Source organism: Oncorhynchus tshawytscha, linkage group LG16, assembly GCF_018296145.1.
Source record: "Oncorhynchus tshawytscha isolate Ot180627B linkage group LG16, Otsh_v2.0, whole genome shotgun sequence".
Taxonomy (NCBI): domain Eukaryota; kingdom Metazoa; phylum Chordata; class Actinopteri; order Salmoniformes; family Salmonidae; genus Oncorhynchus; species Oncorhynchus tshawytscha.
The window spans coordinates 15,785,547-15,811,105 of NC_056444.1; the positions used below are offsets into that span (position 1 = coordinate 15,785,547).

The 25,559-nt window shown below is 43.4% G+C and overlaps 1 protein-coding gene, 1 long non-coding RNA gene and 1 pseudogene across 2 annotated transcripts; 1 reads left to right on the top strand and 2 right to left on the bottom strand.

The window, feature by feature from the left end:
- Positions 1-3,772: 3,772 nt before the first annotated feature.
- On the top strand, positions 3,773-5,347 carry LOC112234125 (corticoliberin-1-like). Its single transcript, XM_024402125.2, has 2 exons — positions 3,773-3,884; positions 4,391-5,347. The coding sequence occupies exon 2, from the start codon at positions 4,411-4,413 to the stop codon at positions 4,912-4,914; it is 504 nt and encodes a 167-aa protein (XP_024257893.1). The 5' UTR covers positions 3,773-3,884; positions 4,391-4,410; the 3' UTR covers positions 4,915-5,347.
- Positions 5,348-6,114: 767 nt separating this feature from the next.
- On the bottom strand, positions 6,115-19,595 carry LOC112234035 (annotated as a pseudogene).
- Positions 19,596-22,974: 3,379 nt separating this feature from the next.
- Positions 22,975-24,838, bottom strand: LOC112234126. Its single transcript, XR_002950852.2, has 2 exons — positions 24,133-24,838; positions 22,975-24,002 (listed from the first exon to the last, which is right to left on the bottom strand). It is a non-coding gene; the product is annotated as an uncharacterized LOC112234126 (long non-coding RNA).
- Between the last annotated feature and the right edge of the window lie 721 nt (positions 24,839-25,559).

Consider the following 25,559-nt stretch of genomic DNA (forward strand, 5'->3'; position numbering starts at 1 on the left):
ACTACAACACCGCTACAACACCACTACAACACCACTACAACACCCTCTAACACCGCTACAACACCACTACAACACCACTACAACACCGCTACAACACCACTACAACACCACTACAACACCACTATAACACCCTCTAACACCGCTACAACACCACTACAACACCACTACAACACTGCAACAACTACAACCACTACAACACCGCTACAACACCATCTAACACCGCTACAACACCACTATAACACTTTCTAACACCGCTACAATACCGCTACAACACCACTACAACACCGCTACAACACCACTACAACACCGCTACAACACCGCTACAACACCGCTACAACACCATCTAACACCGCTACAACACCACTATAACACTTTCTAACACCGCTACAATACCGCTACAACACCACTACAACACCGCTACAACACCACTACAACACCACTACAATACCGCTACAACACCACTACAACACCGCTACAACACCATCTAACACCGCTACAACACCACTATAACACTTTCTAACACCGCTACAATACCTCTACAACACCACTACAACACCGCTACAACACCACTACAACACCGCTACAACACCATCTAACACCGCTACAACACCACTATAACACTTTCTAACACCGCTACAATACCGCTACAACACCACTACAACACCGCTACAACACCACTACAACACCACTATAACACCACTATAACACTTTCTAACACCACTACAACACCACTACAACACCGCTACAACACCACTATAACACTTTCTAACACCACTACAACACCGCTACAACACCACTACAACACTGCTACAACACCACTATAACACCGCTACAACACCACTACAACACCGCTACAACACCACTACAACACCACTACAACACCACTATAACACTTTCTAACACCACTACAACACCACTACAACACCGCTACAACACCACTATAACACTTTCTAACACCACTACAACACTGCTACAACACCACTACAACACCACTACAACACCACTACAACACCACTACAACACCACTATAACACCACTACAACACCGCTACAACACCACTACAACACCACTACAACACCACTATAACACCCTCTAACACCGCTACAACACCACTACAACACCACTACAACACTGCTACAACACCACTACAACACCACTACAACACCGCTACAACACCATCTAACACCGCTACAACACCACTATAACACTTTCTAACACCGCTACAATACCGCTACAACACCACTACAACACCGCTACAACACCACTACAACACCGCTACAACACCGCTACAACACCGCTACAACACCATCTAACACCGCTACAACACCACTATAACACTTTCTAACACCGCTACAATACCGCTACAACACCACTACAACACCGCTACAACACCACTACAACACCACTACAATACCGCTACAACACCACTACAACACCGCTACAACACCATCTAACACCGCTACAACACCACTATAACACTTTCTAACACCGCTACAATACCGCTACAACACCACTACAACACCGCTACAACACCACTACAACACCGCTACAACACCATCTAACACCGCTACAACACCACTATAACACTTTCTAACACCGCTACAATACCGCTACAACACCACTACAACACCACTACAACACCACTACAACACCACTATAACACCACTATAACACTTTCTAACACCACTACAACACCACTACAACACCGCTACAACACCACTATAACACTTTCTAACACCACTACAACACCGCTACAACACCACTACAACACTGCTACAACACCACTATAACACCGCTACAACACCACTACAACACCGCTACAACACCACTACAACACCACTACAACACCACTATAACACTTTCTAACACCACTACAACACCACTACAACACCGCTACAACACCACTATAACACTTTCTAACACCACTACAACACTGCTACAACACCACTACAACACCACTACAACACCACTACAACACCGCTACAACACCACTATAACACCGCTACAACACTGTATTCAGCTCATCATGGTCAAATTTGCAATTATGTTTGGGAACTTGAAATCCTCACTTGTCCCATTTTCTACAGTTATCCTGTCAGACCGTCACCTTAGTCAGAAGATGGATGCTGTTATCAAATGTAATAACGTTAAGCTATTCCGGGAAAGAACCCACTTTTCATGTTATTTCATTGCATTAGTCCCTGGGGTTCTTTGTAAACCACAGATGGGAAATATTGTTTTCTCTGCTTTTCATACCACAGTTGACTAAATGACGTGACAGAGAAAGACATGGCAAAATGTGGGGGTCTAAGGACTAGACATCAAAATTTTAGGGACAATAGCACAAAATTTACATTTTAAACTACAATTTAAAACCATATATGTGTATGTGGAAGCAGAATGGCAGAAAAAGAGAGAGCTAGAGAGAGAGAGAGAGAGAGAGAGAGAGAGATGAAAACAGTGAGTCTGTGATCTCTATGGAGCCGATTGGGATTCTAATGGCGGTCAGTGTGAAACTTGGATCAAGCACTCCATCTTGAGAGCGTCACATGAGGCCCGGGCACTTGTCTGGGTGAGGTGGCGGCCTGGCAGGGCTGGCGGGCCTGGCGTGCCTGGCGGGGCTGGCGGGCCTGGCGGGCCTGGTGGGGGAGAAGACAGGAGTAACACAGCTAGTGACGTACATGTGTGCAGCAGTAATGAATCATTGAGAAACGCTGCTGCTGCTAGTGGTGGTGGTGAACGCCCCTCACTCTGTCACACACTGAGATGTTTGCAGGTTCACCTCCAGAATACAACGCAGGCCATCTGGAGTGGTTAGGAGAATGTTAACAAACAGTAATGCCATTGCTTAGTTGAGATTTTTTAGCTCTAGTAAGTTGAGCTCTAGTGAACTCCTATAGCATTCTGAACATTCTGTTTAAGACATTTTAAGGGATTACCATATTGCCATGAAATGTTGGGCAGGTGCATTTTGGGCCCATCTGTGCATCTTGAAGTTAATTAGTACAATTATGTTCATTTAGAATTTACTCTGAGGTCATCTGTTATAAATATTAATCAAGGCTCAGCACTATTTTATTTCCAATTTATAATTCAGGGCACAAAGTCTGGCATTTGATTGTCTGACTGAGATTCATTATGAGAAGTGCCCCAACAAAATTACAATTCTGTCCATTTTCTGAACACCTCTTGTGCATAACATTATTATACAGGCTCTTTCTTGTAGGACAGACCAGCCACTAAGATAAAGATCAACTACCCACTGGGGAAAAACTGGTTAAATCAACGTTGTTTCCACGTCATTTCTACAACGACAAATAAAATCCATGATGACGTTGAATCAACGCGAAAAAGGAATTGGATTTGCAAAAAGTCCTCAACATAAGGGCATTTCGTATGTTTTTCTTTTAACCTAAATTCAATGACATGGTGAAATGTTTTGTTAATTTCACGTTTGACAACTCATCCAAATGTAAATTAAAACTAGATGTTGAACTGTGTGTGCCTAGTGGGTATGGTCAAACAATTATATCCACATCCAAGCCTGTCTGAACACACACACACACACACACACACACACACACACACACACACACACACACACACACACACACACACACACACACACACACACACACACACACACACACACACACACAAACATTATGACTCATCTCATTCAAACTATCCCAGACTTTCACAGATGCATTCCTTCAAGTTACACACATGCGCAGACGCAATCTCTGAGCTCAGAGCGGAACAATTGTCGCGGGTCTTGGCTATATAAATCCAAGTTGCCGTTCTTTCTTTGAAGAACACCTTATACCAATTTCCTGAACAACACTACTGGAAGAAGACCAGGACACACAACGGCTCAACTGAAGGTACGAGACCTTTTCTGTTGGCAACAAGTCCATTCATATATCATACTTAATTTTAAACTTTTATTTACATTTGTCTGTCGGCAGGTGACATTACATGTTCCTTTTTCCTCAACATGAAAAGCTGTTCATAGTTTTTTATATTAACTTTATGGATACTGAAAGATCATAAATAATATAGTCTCTCTCTCTGCTAGCTCTCCTTGTGATTTTGTGGACATTTCATCAACCCCTGGATTTATGGACCACTAAATGGATTACTTTGAATTTTCATATTCTATTTTATGTATATCTAGCTGTAAATTCCTAGTTCGATAATGCTAGACGACCAGAGTTTAAAATTCTAGACAGTGCATTGAAAACTTTTACATAAAAGTCATGCACATTTATTTTATATTATCCAGCAACTCGCCTTTCCATTTTACGCACAAATTACGCATCAACGTATTGTACAGAAATAATCAGAATTGAGAGAAGACGTGAAGTTAATTGGCTCCTTTCTTTTTTAGGTTCCTGTTGATCCCCTGACATGAAGCTCAATTTACTTGTCACCACCGTGGTTCTGCTGGTTGCCTTCTTACCGCGCTATGAATGTAGGGCTGTCGAGAGCCCTGACGATGTCCAGCGCTCCACCGCTCCACAGCCCGACGCGCAGCAACAGTCTCTTCCCCTCCTGACGCGACTCGGAGAGGAATACTACATCCGACTGGGCAACGGGAACCGCAACTCTGCCGCGTCCGCACCGAAAGTCATGCACCCCGAGGGCTCCCCAGCGGTCTACAACAGAGCAATGCAGCTCCAGCTGACGCAGCGCCTTCTACAAGGCAAAGTTGGGGACATCAATAGGTTCATCAGCGGCTTCGCGAACCAGCTCGACGACTCGATGGAGAGGGGGAGGAGGTCCGACGACCCGCCGATATCGCTAGATCTCACGTTCCACATGCTCCGACAGATGATGGAGATGTCCAGAGCGGAACAGTTACAGCAACAAGCCCATAGCAACAGAAAAATGATGGAGATCTTCGGGAAATGAAAACTGCATCAATCCATCCACCAAAGATTTGTTTTTACGTTTAGCTCAAAACACAATTATCTATACCATAGTGCTGCTTTTCCATCTTTGTTTATAATGATTTATTTTATAGCTTTAACTTCCAACGATGGAGATTAAATGGGCTTGTACATGACTTGTGTAATTCTCAGATTGTAGCCTGTATCATGCAAGATAAACTATGTCCTGTTAATTTATATTAGGCTACTGTTGTTAAAGTGCTCAATCCAAACTGTAGCATATACAAGTTTCTTTCTTTAAGATATGAACATATTTTTTGGTAGACCTTATATGCTTAGGAAGTTTTATTGTATGTTATGTTATTTAAGTTTGTTAATAAACTTATGAGCAACCAGTCAATTTTTTTTTTGTGCAAGAGAATGTCTTATATTTATATTTTTCAATAAAATCTGAAAAGTTATGTTTGCACTTTCCTGTGGATATTTTAAAATTCAACAGTTTATTGCCCATAATAGTTATAACCTTGAAAACATTTGAATCTAAATTTGGTTTTGTTTAAATACTGCACACAAACCTTTCACTGATCTGAAGTGTCTGGCAAAATCAAACTGAACAGGATTGTCTGTGTAACCTACAGTAGTCCGTAAAACAGAAGAACGTGTGAGGACAGGGCGTGAGCTTTCTTAGATTCCTGTATATGTCTAATTGTATGAGCATCGAACAGCACCACCTGTCCTTTTCAAACCAACGGCAATAGTTGATATACCATTTGCAATGTGTTGAGAAATAAGTCCAAAAAGAAATATTCAAAAAGGAAGATTACTCTTAACAATACAGATCTAACAAAACATGTTAAGAGTTTTTCCAGTTCTCTGAACTGATTTGGGATCAGCTCTCTGCCTGGTGTGTGTGCTCTGATCCTGGACACGGGCCGTAGGGTCAAAATACACAAAGCAATTGATGTGTGTCTGTGAGTCAAGGTCCATTGTCTGCCCTACATAGTAACAGGGGGCTTATTACAGCACAGAGCCTAAGTTGGAAATGTTGCAGTGAACTATACTGCAAACGTGATTGGAATGGAGGTGTAAATGATAGATCTGGATCCGGTTTCGATACCTGCTGGTTAAATCATCTCAGAGACCAGGGGAGGTCTGTGGGGAGGGGGAGCAGGGGAGGTCTGTGGGGAGGGGGAGGTCTGTGGGGAGGGGGAGAAGGGGAGGTCTAGGGGGGGGAGGTCTGGGAGGGGGTCAGGGAGGTCTGTGGGGAGGGGAGCAGTAGAGGTCTGTGGGGAGGGGGAGCAGGGGAGGTCTGTGGGGAGGGGGGCAGGGGGTCTGTGGGGAGGGGAGCAGGGGAGGTCTGTGGGGAGGGGGAGCAGGGGGAGGTCTGTGGGGAGGGGGGCAGGGACGTCTGTGGGGAGGGGGAGCAGGGACGTCTGTGGGGAGGGGGAGCAGGGGAGGTCTGTGGGGACGGGGAGCAGGGGAGGTCTGTGGGGAGGGGGAGCAGGAGAGATCTGTGGGGAGGGGGAGCAGGGACGTCTGTGGGGAGGGGGAGGTCTGTGGGGAGGGGGAGAAGGGGAGGTCTAGGTGGGGGGAGAAGGGGAGGTCTGGGAGGGGGAGCAGGGGAGTTCTGTGGGGAGGGGGAGCAGGGGAGGTCTGTGGGGAGGGGGAGCAGGGGCGGTCTGTGAGGAGGGGGGTAGGGGAGGTCTGTGGGGAGGGGGAGCAGGGGCGGTCTGTGAGGAGGGGGAGCAGGGGAGGTCTGTGGGGAGGGGGAGCAGGGACGTCTGTGGGGAGGGGGAGCAGGGGTCTGTGGGCAGGGGGAGCAGGGGAGGTCTGTGGGGAGGGGGAGCAGGGACGTCTGTGGGGAGGGGGAGCAGGGATGTCTGTGGGGAGGGGGAGCAGGAATGTCTGTGGGGGGGGGGGGGACGTCTGTGGGGGGGGAGCAGGGACGTCTGTGGGGAGGGGGAGCAGGGACGTCTGTGGGGAGGGGGAGCAGGGACGTCTGTGGGGAGGGGGAGCACTATGACTGGCTAGTAGATGGACAGTTGAAACAGGTTAATAAAACTGAAGAGATGACATGAAATGTACAAAAGGAAAATAGTACATCAGGTGTCTATATGTGCAGTGAAACAAACCTAACACCACTCAAAGTATCTGGAGAAACTGAACTGATTAACCAGACTATCAGGTCTGATATCTGCATTAGATTTATCTCTACATGGATCCGTGTGTGTGAGACACGTTAAAGCACCACCTCAAGATCCACCTCTCTCTCACACACACACACACACACACACACACACACACACACACACACACACACACACACACACACACACACACACACACACACACACACACACACACACACACACACACACACACACACACACACACACTCCCTCCACTCAGATGGAAGGAGGTATATGGATTGCACAACAAGCTCCCTGACATCTTTAGCTGAACTGAGGCAGTGAGACGTGTGAACAGCGAGACAAGGTTTCTACAGGGAGGAAGTAGTGGTGCATTCAGATGTTATACACTAAGGAAGGACACCTGACCAAAAAAGTTTTATGCACACACTTTATGTATGCAACATAATATACACTGTAACAATACGCAGGCAAAATATCATCTTAAAAACGTTTTTTTCCTTATTTTTTTCAAATGAGTAAAGACTGCTTGCTGTCTCTTACAGTAATTGAAGTAACTTATACTGTATATATTAAACCTATATATTATTCTCCCATGTGAAGTCCTAATGTTACCAAATATAATTTACTTTATCTTACCACCTGTGCGTTCCTTCATGGAATACATGAGGACTCCTTGCTGTCCCCAGTCCACCTGGCCGTGCTGCTGCTCCAGTTTCAACTGTTCTGCCTGCGGCTATGGAACCCTGACCTGTTCACCGGACGTGCTACCTGTCCCAGACCTGCTGTTTTCAACTCTCTAGAGACAGCAGGAGTGGTAGAGATACTCTTAATGATCGGCTATGAAAAGCCAACTGACATTTACTCCTGAGGTGCTGACTTGTTGCACCCTCGACAACTACTGTGGTTATTATTATTTGACCATGCTGGTCATTTATGAACATTTGAACATCTTGGCCATGTTCTGTTATAATCTCCACCCGGCACAGCCAGAAGAGGACTGGTCACCCCTCATAGCCTGGTTCCTCTCTTGGTTTCTTCCTAGGTTTTGGCCTTTCTAGGGAGTTTTTCCTAGCCACCGTGCTTCTACACCTGCATTGCTTGCTGTTTGGGGTTTTAGGCTGGGTTTCTGTACAGCACTTTGAGATATCAGCTGATGTACGAAGGGCTATATAAATAAATTTGATTTGATTTGAATACTTCTTCATTAAAAACAAAGACATAAAAAGGCAAAAACCATAAAAATCCTCCAAAAGTTCTTGTTTGAGATGTTCAGCCTATGATATTCTCTAATGATGTAGATCAGACGGTGGCATCTTGCCAACTTCATTAAAAAACAGCACTGCTGCAAGTGCTACAATGGCAGTCTGAGGGAACGCTAAAACGAGCCACATCTCCTTTTGAAAAAAACAAAACAAAAACACTGGTAGTACATTCCTTTTTTATTTAAATAGGTAGACTCAGACATGAATTTAATCAGGCAAAAAAGTTTTCCCATAGTGAACTTCCTGACTCCAAGTCCTGAAATGCACTCCTATTTGGCAAAAAACATGTCCATGTCCAGCTGCATCCAACCACAGACTTGGGAGGAAGTCCCAGGAAAGTTTTGTGCCAGAATGATAAGTCTATCACCTGTGCAGGTATGCTCCAGGTCGTTGGCAATAGGCACTGATCACGGATCAGCTTTCCCTCTCCCACTCCTAACCTTAACCATTAGGGCAGGGATCATCAACTAGATTCAGCCGTGGGACAACTTGTTATTGAGCGGATGGCCAGGGGGCTGGAACTTAATTACAAATAATTTGTAGATTGCAAATTGACCACAAGAAGCCCAAACAGATACAATACTTGACAAAAACATAAAACCTTCTTTACATTTGTATATGACCATATATCTCTCTACTATGCGTAGGAATACTTTGGAACAGATTTCCCAAATTAAAATCACATGGAGCTGATTTGCTGGTGTTTTTTTACAGTCTTTTTCGGCCAGTTGGGGAACCCTGCATTAGGGGAAAAACTCAAAATTGACATTTGATCAGCATCTAGAGGCTTCTCCACCATCTACCTCATACTCAGCTTCGTCATCTACAGACAGAGGGATATGGAAGTGAGGCATGAATGAAGAAAAACAACAGCATCTATGGAAAGCTTAATGTTGCTTTTACCTAATGATGCCTGTTTTCAGATCAATAAAGATGACACACAGAAAACAAGGAAAGGAAATCACACAAGACAATTGAGATGCGCCCCCATCCCTCTAGGACCTGAGATGTTGACACTTGAGATGCACCCCCTCATCCCTCTAGGACCTGAGATGTTGACGATGACATAGCCTCTGTGTGCAGGGGCAGACTTTTATTTATTTTTATTTGACCTTTATTTAACCAGACAAGTCAGTTAAGAACAAATTCTTATTTACAATGACGGCCTACCAAAAGGCAAAAGGCCTCCTGCGGGGACGGGTCCTGGGATTTAAAAATAAAAAAAGAAAGGAAAAAAATATAGGACAAAACACGACGACATGACGACAAGAGAGACAACACAACACTACATAAAGAGAGACCTAAGACAACAACATACAGTAGCAAGGCAGCAACACATGACAACACAGCATGGTAGCAACAACATGGTAGCAGCACAAAACATGGTATAAACATTATTGGGCACAGCACAAAGGGAAAGAAGGTAGAGACAACAATACATCACTGATTAACATAGAGAGACACAGTGACAGAGCATCTGTGTGCAGGGATACTCAAGAAGACCTAGAGCTGGGACGATAAACCAGAAATGATCCACACCGATCATACAGATCACTTATCGCAGGCACATTGCTGATATCGTTCATTATGATAAGTAGCCTATATTAAAGAAATGTGAAGTTTGAAATGAAATGTTTGCTAATATGGGGGATATTTATTGGGACAATTGATGGCTACATGTCACGCCCTGACCATAGTTTGCTTTGTATGTTTCTATGTTTTGTTTGGTCAGGGTGTGATCTGAGTGGGCATTCTATGTTGTATGTCTAGTTTGTCTGTTTCTGTGTTTGGCCTGATATGGTTCTCAATCAGTGGCAGGTGTTAGTCATTGTCTCTGATTGGGAACCATAAACTTGTTCAGTTTACTTTGTGTTTTTTCGTCATTCAATAAAAGAATGCATTCATGCTGCGCTTTGGTCCGCTTCATACAGCGATCGTGACACTACAACTATCAAACTAGTAATAGTAGTTTAAAGGATAATAAATAAATAAAACTATGGTGCACATTAATGTTATCAACTTATTGTTCTATTTATCGTTATCACATCAATTCAGCCAATTTATCACGATATGGATTTTTGTCTATATCGTCCAAGAAGACGCTTCACTGCCAACTCTTTCTACCTGAGATGAAGTCGATGTTACGCAGAGCCCTGCCCTCTCTCCAGGAGTTAACAGTGTAGTGATCCATCACCTCATATCCAAGCTCCACCTTCTCCAGGTGGGAGGTGCTCTACGCCTCCCCAGTCCTGACACACACACACGGAGAGTCAGGCTTCCCTTATTCTGTGTGGTCTCTATAGATCTGTAAATCATGTGGTACATGAAACACATACTTTGTTTGATCAATAATTACTGTTAGGCAGCAAATGTCCTCCCTTTTTAAGGAGGTCTTTTGCAGTGTGAAACCTAAATCAGGATTCAAGCCTGAATGTTGAGGAAGTGTGTTTGTGGCAGTCACCTGTAAGAAGGCGGCCATCTCTGGTTACTCCATGGTCTGTATGCCTGTCTCTACGGTCCTACAGCTCCGCTCCAGGTGCTCTTTGTACTTCTTGGTTAAACCAATCTATATGCTTCTCTTCCTGCACGGCCGCCAACTTCAAATTTAAGTCCCTCTTCCTCTCCTCCAAGATGGTTTACAGATGGTCCAACTTCTCACACACCTGGGACTTCTGCCTCCTGCCGTTCTCCAGTACAAAGGCAACCACACACACCCCCAGACAGACAGATGGACACACATAAGTGTTTTCCCCCGTTCCGTGCCTAGTGGACACGACCCAGGTCTGAACACGACCCAGCTCTACATGGCAATCCTGGGTAACACCACCATGAGTGACACAGAGGGGACTGGAGCCGCTCCAGTTTCCTCCCCAGTACAGCAACTAGCTAGCTCATCAACTCCAGTGTGTGTGTGTGTGTGTGTGTGTTGTGCGTGTGCACATCAGGGGTGTCCACTCTCTCCCCATCAGTTCTCCTCCTGGTTTCTCAGTGTGAGCGAGTGGAAAGGCAGTAACATTTCTGTGTGTTTCTTGGTATGTGTGAGGGAGAAGGAATCTCTGGAAACCTATGTGTTTATTCGTGTGAGGCAGTACAACACAGGCAGTAGAACACCTAGTCATTTTTCTAGGTGTATGTGGGGAATGGGGTGGGGGTGGGGCTGATTACAGTAACATCCTGGTTTCAGTTGTCTGGCTGTGTGAGAGACACACAGACAGACAGAGACAGAAAGACAGGTGCTGCCACACTGGGCCAGTCACCTCTATGGTCTGGCCAGTCTCCTTTAACTGACTGATGATGCCCTGGATCCTGTCGTTGTTCCCCACCATCATCGCTATCCCGTTAGTCAACTCCGTCTGTGGCCACCGCAGCACACCCACCAGCACACACACACACACACACACACACACACACACACACACACACACACACACACACACACACACACACACACACACACACACACACACACACACACACACACACACACACACACACACACACAAGAAGCCAAGACACATCAGTCGCTGAGTGATTCACAATGCACTGACTTCTACACAGGAGGCAACTTTCCCAGTAGACCTACTGTACTGTAAATGTCTTGAAGAAGATGTTTTCCTACATCAGCCAGTCCTCACCTTCTGTGTCTGGTACATGCTTTTGAGCGGCGCCACCTCACAGTCCTGGTGGGCTCCAAACACCTTGCACATGGAGCAGGTGGGCACGCTGTGGGTCACACAGTGGATGTTGATCTCCTTCTCCTCGTGCTCTTGGCACATGGCCTGCTCCTCCGTCCTCTCTTGGGCCGCTGGCCTAGGGCTGCTGGAGGGGGAAGGAGACATGATGAGACTCCCAACACTAGGGGTGCATCTTACTGTAAAAGTATAGTGTCTTCCTCTCCTGATCAGTTGAGGTTAGATTCAGGCTGCCTGCCCATGGTAACTGAACACCCCACCATGCAGTCAGAAGGTGATCATAGGTAACAGCCCCTGAGCCATGGGCATCTGTACAGACAGTATCTAAATGGAGTGTTGTGTGTGTCGTACAGGCCTCAAGGCATTAGTCACACTTCCTCCAAATACATACCACACACACACCACATACCACACACACACACCAAGTCAGTTGGAAGTATATCATTGTGTGACTGACTTGTTCCCGGAACCCCTTTTGCCAACCAAATCACCCCTCTGACTCACTGCGGGGCTATGGGTTCATATGGGCACCAGTGCTGAGTGACAGACACAATGCCTCCATCTCCCAACACAACACAGGAGACACACAACACTCTCCCTTTTTCTGTTGTCCTAGAGGGTCCCTACTCCACTTCTTTCTACAGTATACACACGCGCTCTCTTTCCAAGCACTCAAAAACACACAGAAAGTATCCCTCTTCTTCTCTCTTTTGTTCTCTCTTTCGAGCTAGTGAGTGTCCTCAAACACACAGAGCACCTTTCCCCTCCATTCCATCCATCCATCTCTCTCTCTCTTTCTCTCTCTCTCTCTCTCTCTCTCTCTCTCTCTCTCTGTGTCAAGCGGAAGAGAGTTGAGTCTCAGAAATAAAGCCTGAAGCATTAAGCGTGATGTTGGATACAGGACAGTAGAGAGCTAGATTACATTGCCTCTGGGCTCCTATTCTTAAAAGCATGTAATCAGTTACATGTAATCTGATTACAAAAAACTGTAACTGTAATCAGTTACGCTACCAGCAAAAAAATTATTGTAATCCGATTACAGATTATTTTGGAAAACTAGATGATTACTTATTGGATTACATTTCAATTCAGAAGGATGTTTGCGGGAAAAATACACAGTAAGGCATTAGTCACACTTTCTCTAAACACACACACACACACACCACACACACACATTATGACACCATTCGGTTTAAGGCGCAAGTTTAAGTTTGTTCCACCTGAGGGAGTCTGACCACAAGTCAGAGACCACTGTGATGACACACCAAATGTGTTTGATGGATCCTTTTTGTCTTCTTCTAATGGAAAGTAATGAGATGACATAACTAAATGTGGGTAATCCAGAAGTTCTGTTACTGATAAAGAATTCAGACAGGTTAACTAGTAACTAACAGATTACATTTAGAAAGTAACCTTCCCTGCTTCATCTCATGCATTCTTATAGCTCCAAACCCCCACCGCAAAGCAGTGATAAGACGACACTCTCACTACAAAAACCCTAACACTTATTTTTACCGGAGTTAAATATTAAAGGTAGTCCTTCATGTAAATGCAGTGTTTGTGAACGACATATTTCCTTGACTGTATTTATCTCTAGTCATAGCTGTTTCTTCTGGAGGGAGCCATCTACATTTGAGTAATTTAGCAGACACTACAGAGCAATTAGGGTTAAGTGCCTTGCTCAAGGGCACATTGACAGATTTTTCACCTAGTCGGCTCGGGGATTCAAACCAGCAACCTTTCGGTTACTGGTCCAACACTCTTAACCGCTAGGCTACCTGCTGCCCAGTTGAAAACATCACCCGTATCTCATTATCTGTTTATCAACTCTAGTTTAGAAACTACTACTAGTCACGTTCACCAGCCACCATGTGTCTTTATAAGGCAGCCTGGAGGTCTGGTACACAAGGTGAGAAAATGAGTAAATATTGAAGAAAACATTCAGTATGAGTGGCACCAGGACTTTTTCCCCTGAGAACAGTTTCAACACGTTTTGTATGTAGGTTGTATGAGTTTTTAATATTTCTATCAGAAGAGAAAATGTCACATTGCTATCATTATGAGTATCTCACTGTTCAATGCCCTAAACTGACCTACTTTTAGAATTCCCTGTTCAATGCCCTAACTGAACACTTTTTTAGAAATCACTGTTCTGTCTTCTCGTAGGAAATTCAGAGACATATTGGAAGTAGTTTAAAGCCTGGTAATGGAATAAGGAAAGCTAAGGAAATTACACATAGAAATGGATTTTGGCCGAAAGTCACAAAATTGAGTAACTGGATGTCTGTGCTTTCAGTCTGGTATAGTAGGATCCTGCAAATTGGACCACTTATGGTAGTGATGATGGTGGTGGTGGTGTCTATCTGAGATGGTGGTTACTTTCTTTAATAATTACGTTTTTAAATGATTACTGTAATAAGAACTGTACCGTACCTGTAACAAGCTAGCGAGAACATGGAGCAAATAGTTTCCCCTCAGTTTTCTCATCTGTTCATGCACCTTGGTTGGAAAGCAAAGTTCAGATACCGGAAGTATTATTTTTCCTTTGGACTCCTACAGTATATGACTCTCTCACCTGGTGGACTCCTGTTTGAACATGTCGATGATGTTCTCCACCAGCCGGTTCCTCTGGAGCCTGTAGAACCCGTGGCGGTCCAGCACCACCTCGTGCCTGCAGGACTGGCACCGTAAGCGGCCACCGGAGGTCACGGACCCCCCTCTGGTTGGGAGGTATGGGTTGGAGGCCTAGACAGGATAGAACAGACAGAAGCATAATAGAATGTAGACCAAATGTAGTCAAATTAAGATCTTACACCTGTAGCCTCAGTGCCGAGACAAGAACCAAACAAAAACAAAAACAACATCCCCCAAAATACAGTCAAACTAGTTGTTATAGATATAGACAAACAAATACAGTTTTTTCCAACTGCTTACGCACAAAATCTTTTCATGTCACACGATTTTTGAAACCTCTCACTCAAAGTGCAAAGCTACACACCAAATATACAAAACCATAAGCTATTTCTCATCCTTTGACTCAGTTGTCAATTGCATAAAACACTTTTTTCAAAACACTACACACAATTCTCTACCTAAAACACAAAAATCTAACAGGAAGTGACTTGCTTTCCTTTTCCAAACACAACCAATCAAAATGCTACACTTATTCACCAGGTCACACACACACTCCTCACATGTGCAAACACTAATAGCTTAACTGATCACTAACCAATCACTGCTTTACTGTAGTATAGGCCTTTAAATAGGTCAAAGGTCAGATGACCTGTTTTGAACAATGGATGCCAACAATGGACAGAGAGCAAGAGGAGTAGGAGGGAGAGGAATAGGAAGAAGAGGAAGAGGGCAAAGAAGAGAAGGAAGGAGAGCCATCTCTGATGAGATTAGGGCACCACTTGTTGATCATGTGATCAACCACGGTTTGACCATGAGAGAGGCTGGACTGAGAGTCCAGCCCAATTTGAGTCGATTTACAGTGGCGTCCATAATTCGAACCTTCAGAAATCAGAACAGGTATGCAACTATCTAATGACTATTTTAGCATTACAGTAATGTACTGTAAAATACGTATGACTGCATAGTATTGCATAAACATTTGTAACTCTAAGCCATCCACTGAATGCATTGAATGAATGAGGTTGGTTATCATGCTGTACTACATGTTTTGGTACATTGTTTACAGTTCCTATGCTGAACACTGTTTGAAGTCTTTTTTTTCTTTTTACCCCTTTTTTCTCCCCAATTTCGTGGTGTCCATTTGTTAGTAGCTTCTATCTTGTCTCATCTCTACAACTCCCGTACGGGCGAGGGAGAGACGAAGGTTGAAAGTCATGCGTCCTCCGATACACAACCCAACCAAGCCGCACTGCTTCTTACAGTTTTTTCCAACTGCTTAGACAAATTTTCAAAACTGTCTCCTTTTTTTCAAAACTCTACACACAATTCCCAAAACTGCACACACAAAATGCAAAATGCCTCACATCTCCTTCAAAATGTAATACTGCATTCAAAATGCCATAAACACATGTCAGAATGAAGCATTTGCATCAAATGGCAAACACTGCTTTCATAATAGTACATTTTTGGATATACCATGTAAACACTGTTGTTCTAAATCTAAAGCTCTTTGGTCTTTCATAGGCTTATATCTACATTTCAATACAATGTTCTACAGTGAAAGTAATCTGCTGAGCGGGGTAACAAGTACACTGTAAACACCAATCCAATGTAGAAACAGAAAATATAGAGGGAAGAATCTCCGAGCATGGCGTATCCAACCTTGGACAGAGGCAACCTCTATGTCCCCACATAGAGCATCTTTATAATTGCAGTCTCTTGTACATCTGTAAACAAGCATCCTCGTCCTCCGTGATGTCTTTGCCTTTCCACTCTGTACAGAATTCAAACACAGTATGTGTTCAGCATAGGAACTGTAAACAATGTACAAAAAAATGTAGTTCAGCATGATAACCAACCTTATTCATTCAGTGCAGTGCAGTAGTAAATGGATGGCTTAGAGTTACAAATGTTTATGCAATACTATGAAGTCATACGTATTTTACAGTACATTGCTGTAATGCTAAAATAGTCATTAGATAGTTGCATACCTGTTCTCATTTCTGAAGGTTCGAATTATGGACGCCACTGTAAATCGACTCAAATTGGGCTGGACTCTCAGTCCAGCCTCTCTCATGGTCAAACCGTGGTTGATCACATGATCAACAAATTTTGCCCTAATCTCATTGGAGATGCCTCTCCTTCCTTCTCTTCTTTGCCCTCGTCCTCTTCCTCTCCCTCATACTCCTCTTGCTCTCTGTCCATTGTTGGCATCCATTGTTCAAAACAGGTAATCTGACCTTTGACCTATTTATAGGCCTATACTACAGTAAAGCAGTGATTGGTTAGTGATCAGTTAAGCTATTGGTGTTAGCACATGTGAGGAGTGTGTGTGTGACCTGGTGAATAAGTGTAGCATTTTGATTGGTTGTGTTTGGAAAAGGAAAGCAAGTCACTTCCTGTTAGATTTTCGTGTTTTAAGATTGAGAATTGTGTGTAGTATTTTGAAAAAAGTGTTTTATGCAATTGACAACTGAGTCAAAGACTGAGAAATAGCTTATGGGTTTCACATTTGGTGGGTAGTTTTGCACTTTGAGTGAGAGGTTTCAAAAATCGTGTGACATGAAAAGATTTTGTGTGTAAGCAGTTGGAAAAAACTGTAACACAGCGCGGATCCAACCCGGATCCAACCCGGAAGCCACGCTTGTTTACAGATGTACAAGAGACTGCAATTATAAATATGGTTTTGGCCAACAATGCAATTAGGATTCGAGAGATAAGAGAGCATATCTTGAAGAATGACACCATATTTAACAACATCAATGCTGTAAGCCTGTCGACCATACAACGCATCCTCCAACGGCACAGAGTGACGATGAAACAACTTTACAAGGTGCCATTTGAGAGAAACTCTGACAGAGTCAAGAATATGCGACATGACTTTGTAGAGGTATGTATGCAACACTACTTCCAGTACTTCAGACCATATTTACTCATCTGTATATCCTTTTGTCTGTTACAGGGAGTATTGGAGCTGGATGCCCATGTAATTCACCATTAATTTATTTATGTGGATGAGGTTGGCTTCAACCTCACCAAAACCAGGCGCCGCGGAAGATATGTAATAGGACAGAGGGCAATTACCAATGTCCCTGGACAGCGTGGGGGTAATATAACTGCGTGCTGCCATCACTCAAAACGGGGTCCTCCATCACAATGCCACACTGAGTCCGTACAACATCGGCCATATGCTCAGTTTTCTGGATGCAATTTACACAATGTTTGTCCCTGATCCAGATCAGGAGCCTGCTAGATTTGTGGTTTTATGGGACAATGTTAGTTTTCACCGGGCTGTTCTGGTCCAAAACTGGTTTGCCACCCATCCACAATTTGTAGTTTTGTACCTACCCCCATATTCACCTTTTCTAAATCCCATAGAGGAATTCTTCTCAGCCCTGCGCTGGAAAGTGTATGATCGCCAACCCTATGCCCGCATGCCGCTTCTCCAGGCAATGGAGGACGCATGTGGGGACATAGAGGTTGCCTCTGTCCAAGGTTGGATACGCCATGCTAGGAGATACTTCCCTCCATGTTTGGCAAGAGAAAACGTGATGTGATGTGGACGAAGTATTGTGGCCAGACCCAGGCCGGAGAAGAGATGAAGCGTAGCTTAGCATTGGTGACTGCCCCCCTACCAATTCCTGGACTGCCCCCGGGACCCCACACACACAATTGTGTTCTTTACTGTATTCTAAAGAATATACTTTTGGTTTACATATGTTTATGGTTTCGTTGTATGCTACTGTATACAGCAGTAATGTTTGGCCTAATAAATATTTTCTGTTTCTACATTGCATTGGTGTTTACAGTGTACTTGTTACCCCTCTCAGCAGATTGCATTCACTGTAGAACATTGTATTGAAATGTAGATATAAGCCTATGAAAGACCAAAGAGCTTTAGATTTAGAACAACAGTGTTAACAAAGCAGTGTTTGCCATTTGATGCAAATGCTTCATTCTGACATGTGTTTATGGCATTTTGAATGCAGTGTTACATTGTGAAGGAGATGTGAGGCATTTTGCATTTTGTGTGTGCAGTTTTGGGAATTGTGTGTAGAGTTTTGAAAAAAGGAGACAGTTTTGAAAACGTGTGTAAGCAGTTGGAATAAACTGTAATAGCATATGGATAATGCATAGACACAGTTTAATCTATAGTTCTATCACATACTAGTCTTCTCTAAAATACTTTCCAATGCTCCAATATAATTGCAGGCCTACTTTACCTGAAAGATATCATTGGCACACTTTCTACAGAGGTTGTGTTGCCACGGTAAAATTACCACTGTTTTGGTAAATGTTTCCAGGCAGATGGAACAAATGAAAAAGCTTTCACTGACTCACTCAATGATGCGCAGCTCACTCGCTGGCGAACAATGTCTGCTCAATAGACCAATCGGAAAGTTGATCAAATATTTTGGTAGTCAACGGTCATATTAGAGTCTTCTCTTTTAAGTAGCAGACATTTACCTTCCCGTCTGTGTTTTCCCGCGATTGTATTTTAAATATTGCGAAAGACTTGTTCTGGCTGCATGCTGTTCACTGACAGATTTGCCACATGTTCTATATGCCTTGTGGTTGGGCTACATCAACACAATCCACAGCTACGCTATTTTTTTAAAGAAGCTATTGGTCATCTGTGGTTAAATTTCAGGCCTACTCCTGTTTTAGTATTCTGAATAATTGTATTTATTTCTGAACTGAGAGCAGTAATTCTATAACTTTGGCAAATGTATTTAAATGAATCAGGGGTGCTGCTGCACCTCCAGAACCCCTCCCACGGCTATGATTCTATCAGGAAATAAATGATCAAGTGCAATGCTGGAGAGATGACAGTTGCAGGCTCATGTCTAGAAGAGAGAGGGAGCGAGATCATAGAAAGGGAATCTGTCTAGTTCTGAGAGAGATACAGGAGTGCTTCTCTCTCTCTCACCACAGCAATGGCCATGCATTGGTCTCAAACATAGGCGATAATGTTGAGCAAATCATAGGCCCGGGCAGGCCCAAACACATTCATTCTTTGACTATCATGCGGCGGGCTGGAAATCTGCATTTTAATTTAACTTTTTTTTTAGGGGGCAGGAGAATTCATGGGAAAGCAATTCAAATGAACTCTGATTGCTTTTATTTGAATGCTTACATTGCAAACACTGCCGGATCCTGCTCCGGCAAATTAAGCACTGGTTAGGGTTAAGGTTAGGAGTTAGGTTAAAGGGTTAAGGCTAGGGGCAGGATTAGCTAACATGCTAAGTAGTTGGAAAGTAGTAAGTAGTTGCAAAGTTGCCCATCATGATTCAAACATACAACCTTTGGTTTGCTTGATGTTGGTGTTATACACTTACCCACCCACCCTACTTTTGACTCAAGTAACCTTCTCTCTTATGCAATCATAACCAACAAAACATATCATACTATTTTGAGTATCTCGGATTTACATTTACTATGTTACGTCTAGTCTATGAAACCAGGCTGGTTGTTCTGGGGCAAAACATGCTATAGTAGGATAGACATATTGAACTGATAAGACAAATGATGTGCTGATAAGAAACAGGTACAGGTGGCCATGGCTGTGTTATTATTGGAATGGATGTATGTTACTTGATGTGTTATGGCATTTTAAAATAATGTGTACTTCATAAAATGATTATGCCATCAGAATCATGAACAGTGTCTCGTACAAAACGTATTATCTCGAGCTGGAAATACCGCAGGTGCAGATCTATGAGAGGCACATTCACGTCTCAAATACATTGTAATCATTCAGATACATTATAGCCACGCATCTAGCCAGCATATTTCCTATGCATAAAATCCAACCCGTGCGCGCAAAAGGCCAGTTGTGTAAAGCCCGTGGCATGATTTTGAGTTTTTCGAGACATGGTTCGATCCACCGAGGGACACATGATTATTTACAATACTTTTTACACTGTACTTAAAACATTAATCATATGATAACAACGTTTACTCTGTTTATTAAAATAAACTGCATTGTCGGTTAAGGGCTTGTAAGTAAGCATCTCACGGTAAGGTCTACACCTGTGGAATTCGGCACATGTGACAAATACAATACATTTTAGAAACGTAATAATTTATTCCCTTAGAACTGTACTTAAAACAATAATGACAATGACAACAATAACAATAATAATGACAACAATAATTACAAGTTTTAATAAAGGTTTTTGTCTGCCATTCTTTATTATAATAATGTTTATTCCCTCAGATAAAATACGTTTTACAGGAGAGGAAGGGACCAACTGTTATTAACTACTTTTACAGCAGAGGATGGGACCCACTGTGATTGACTAGTTTTACAGGAGAGGAGGGGACCCACTGTGATTGACTAGTTTTACAGGAGAGGAGGGGACCCACTATGATTAACTAGTTTTACAGGAGAGGAAGGGACCCATTGTGATTAACTAGTTTTACAGGAGAGGAGGGGACCCATTGTGATTAACTAGTTTTACAGGAGAGGAGGGAACTAGAGGAGGGGACCCATTGTGATTAACTAGTTTTACAGGAGAGGAGGGGACCCACTGTGATGAACTAGTTTTACAGGAGAGGAGGGGACCCATTGTGATTAACTAGTTTTACAGGAGAGGAGGGGACCCATTGTGATTAACTAGTTTTACAGGAGAGGAAGGGACCCATTGTGATTAACTAGTTTTACAGGAGAGGAGGGGACCCAGTTTTTGTGATTAACTAGTTTTACAGGAGAGGAGGGGACCCATTGTGATTAACTAGTTTTACAGGAGAGGAAGGGACCCACTGTTTTGATTAACTAGTTTTACAGGAGAGGAGGGGACCCATTGTGATTAACTAGTTTTACAGGAGAGGAGGGGACCCACTGTGATTAACTAGTTTTACAGGAGAGGAGGGGACCCATTGTGATTAACTAGTTTTACAGGAGAGGAGGGGACCCATTGTGATTAACTAGTTTTACAGGAGAGGAAGGGACCCACTGTGATTAACTAGTTTTACAGGAGAGGAGGGGACCCATTGATTAACTGATTAACTAGTTTTACAGGAGAGGAGAGGGGGACCCATTGTGATTAACTAGTTTTACAGGAGAGGAGGGGACCCATTGTGATTAACTAGTTTTACAGGAGAGGAAGGGACCCTGTGATGAACTGTTTTGATTAACTAGTTTTACAGGAGAGGAGGGGACCCATTGTGATTAACTAGTTTTACAGGAGAGGAGGGGACCCATTGTGATTAACTAGTTTTACAGGAGAGGAAGGGACCCACTGTGATTAACTAGTTTTACAGGAGAGGAGGGGACCCATTGTGATTAACTAGTTTTACAGGAGAGGAGGGGACCCACTGTGATTAACTAGTTTTACAGGAGAGGAGGGGACCCATTGTGATTAACTAGTTTTACAGGAGAGGAGGGGACCCATTGTGATTAACTAGTTTTACAGGAGAGGAAGGGACCCATTGTGATTAACTAGTTTTACAGGAGAGGAGGGGACCCACTATGATTAACTAGTTTTACAGGAGAGGAAGGGACCCATTGTGATTAACTAGTTTTACAGGAGAGGAGGGGACCCACTAGTTTTATGATTAACTAGTTTTACAGGAGAGGAGGGGACCCACTGTGATTAACTAGTTTTACAGGAGAGGAAGGGACCCACTGTGATTAACTAGTTTTACAGGAGAGGAGGGGACCCACTATGATTAACTAGTTTTACAGGAGAGGAGGGGACCCATTGTGATTAACTAGTTTTACAGGAGAGGAGGGGACCCATTGTGATTAACTAGTTTTACAGGAGAGGAGGGGACCCATTGTGATTAACTAGTTTTACAGGAGAGGAGGGGACCCATTGTGATTAACTAGTTTTACAGGAGAGGAGGGGACCCATTGTGATTAACTAGTTTTACAGGAGAGGAGGGGACCCATTGTGATTAACTAGTTTTACAGGAGAGGAGGGGACCCATTGTGATTAACTAGTTTTACAGGAGAGGAAGGGACCCATTGTGATGAACTAGTTTTACAGGAGAGGAGGGGACCCATTGTGATTAACTAGTTTTACCGTTTTTCAAGCAAGATGAAGTCACAGATTCCCATCAGACCAACACCTTGAATGCCTAACAAGTTATCTAAAAAGCACTGTTTTGTTAAAAATCTAATTTTTACACTTTAGTGCCTGTACTTTACTCTGTTGATAGTTGGGATATCGCTGGAGGACGTTTTGACATCACTGGACGATATTTTGTAGTTGGAGGACTTTTCCATTTCCATTTTCAATTTCCGTCGAATGCATTCAGTTGTACAATTGACTAGGTAAACCCCTTTCCTTTCCCTTTAATGCATATAAAGACAACCAAAAAAAACAAGAGAAGATTGCTTTACGTTGAGGTTTAATAGAATGAAATCAAAGGCAAATTTATGTGTTAGAGCACAATGGAAAGGCATGTATCTTACTCATAAAGACAACTCTAAAGCAGCTCATAGAGAAGATTACTTTGAGGTTGATTCGAATGAAATCAAAGCCATAGTTATGATAGTGTTGGAGCACAACCCTTAATACAACAAACTTATTCACACACTAACTATAGCAATTAGTTTATAATACAAGACATACTCACCACAATTAGAATAAAAGGTTGGCCTTTGTGCAACATTTACACAAAATAGTAATGGACAATAATATATACAGTGATATCCAGCAATGTATGTACAATAATGTAAAAGAATGGACAGTACCTGTGAAATAAATACAAATCAAACGAGTCTTAACCACTTCCATGAATGGAAATAGATTTTCAGCTCCTATTTACTTCTGTGTGTGTGTGTCTGTAGAGACACCCCCCCCCCTTCTTCACCATCCATCTCTATCTTTCAGTCTCATAAAAGGCAAGGTACAGGGAAAACACTTTGGCTAGGCAGTAGATATTTTCCTCCCACTCAAGGAAAGCCGGTATGTGTGTGAGGGCTGTTGGGGCCTTGTTTCAGCGGCTGGTGGTAGAACCTGTACAGACGGCCGGAGGGATGCTGCTCTAAGGATTTTCTCTTTTCTCAGTTCGTCCATTCCTCACTCCTTCCTCTGCATCGAGGCCTCCAGCTCCCATTGAAAGAAGGCAGCCGCAGCAAAATCCTCAAATGGTATCCTTGAATTGGTGAGTTTTTTTGCTGTGTAAGTGCAGGTGGAAGGGGATGTGGCATTACGGTACTTTCTGCAGTAACAAACAAACTCTCTGCAGCAAAGCAGATCCACCCACTTCAGGGTCACTTCCTCCCCGTGGTGCTTGACCAGTAGGACATCACTGGCAGTTCTAATGGGCTCTGTCCATGGGCCGTGGTCTAAGATGAAAAGGCAACCTCATCTCTTGATGGGCCCAGTGGAGAAGCTTTCAAGGGCAGTGGCAGATCTGAAAGAGAGGCACAATATTATTTTAATGACAAAGCCTTTACTATACACTAACCTAAATCAAGTGTGTGTGTGTTAGAATGAGTTAGTGCCTGCACACATAAGTATGTGTGTGATATCATTTGAATTACCTGTATCCAGCAGGAATGCTTCAGAGCAATCCTCTTTTGTCGTGTCAGGAGCTGGTGCCAAAGGGGAGGGGAACAGGCCAACCTGTAGGGAGGACCACTGTTAAAGCTGGGCCTGCGCTGCTGGGCCCGGATCAGTCTCAGCAGAGGAGAGCCAGGTCATGCATGTCATTCCTCTCCTGTAATTGAGGCCCAATTACCTTAAATGAGAATAATCATAAAGCTAAACTATGAGAGTGAGTGAGCGTGTAATTGAGAGGCGTAGAGTGAACTGTGTGATCATGTCACTGTGCTGTTTCTTTTTTGTTGCATTCAGTCACTTAATGCACAATATGAGCTTTTCCAGACTGCTCAGTGTACTCGCCATGGCAACCCATGGGGTGTGTGTGTGTGTTCATATGACGCAAAAGTTTGTCAAGCTGACCGAGTCCTTGTAGTAGGACAAAGATTAGCCACTGTGTACTCTCAAAGGTTAGCTTTGGCATCAACTACTATCAACAGTGTATAGTAGAAAGGATATCAAACATTCAGATCTGGATTGACATCATGTGTTAATCATGTGAATTTACAAAAGCTCTAGGTCTTATTCATCACTCGAGTTTAACAACAGATGGGGCCTCCCGAGTGGCACAGTGGTCACTAGATATCCTGGTTTGAGTCCAGGCTCTGTCGCAGCAGACCGGGGCGGTGCACAATTGGCCCAGCATCGTCCGGGTTAAGGGAGTGTTTTGCCGGCAGGGATGTCCTTGCTCTAGCGACTCCAGTGGTGGGCCGGGCGCTGACACGGTCGCCGGGTGTACGGTGTTTCCTCCAACACATTGGTGTTTATGGGTTAAGCGGGCATTGTGTCAAGAAGCAGTGCGGCTTGGTTGGGTCCTTTTTTACGGAGGACGCATGGTTCTTGACCTTTGCCTCTCCTGAGTCCGTACGGGAGTTGCAGCGATGAGACAAGACTTTAACTACCAATTGGATACCATGAAATTGGGGGTAAAAAAACATAATAATAAAAAAAAGAGTTTAACAACATATGTAGGTTACATTGCAAGTGTGTACACACCTCTCAACCCTTGTGATATGCATTATAATTGGCACAACTGTTGTTGACAAATGCATTACTTATCTGTTGTTCCACCTGAGTGCAGACTAAGTCTGTTCCTGCTCCAATTCATGTCAGTCACTCTAAATCTAAATATCAACTTGAGTGATCTTAATTTTACTCAATTCGAAGTCAGATCTGGTCTTTCCTGCTAGCGTCAGGTGGCTTCTCGTTCGGGAATGGAGGACCTAGGATAATGGAATATTAACATGAAGTATGCAAAACTTATAATGATATATACGGCACCCACAGCTTTTTGTTTGCTGTGTGTTTAAAAACAATAGCACACCATGCTTCAATAAAATATATGGAAATCATTCTCAATCTCAGTAAC

What these genes read in the sequence shown, in the direction of transcription:
- LOC112234125 (XM_024402125.2), top strand. Translation starts at nt 4,411, where the DNA reads ATGAAGCTCAATTTACTTGTCACCACCGTGGTTCTGCTGGTTGCCTTC.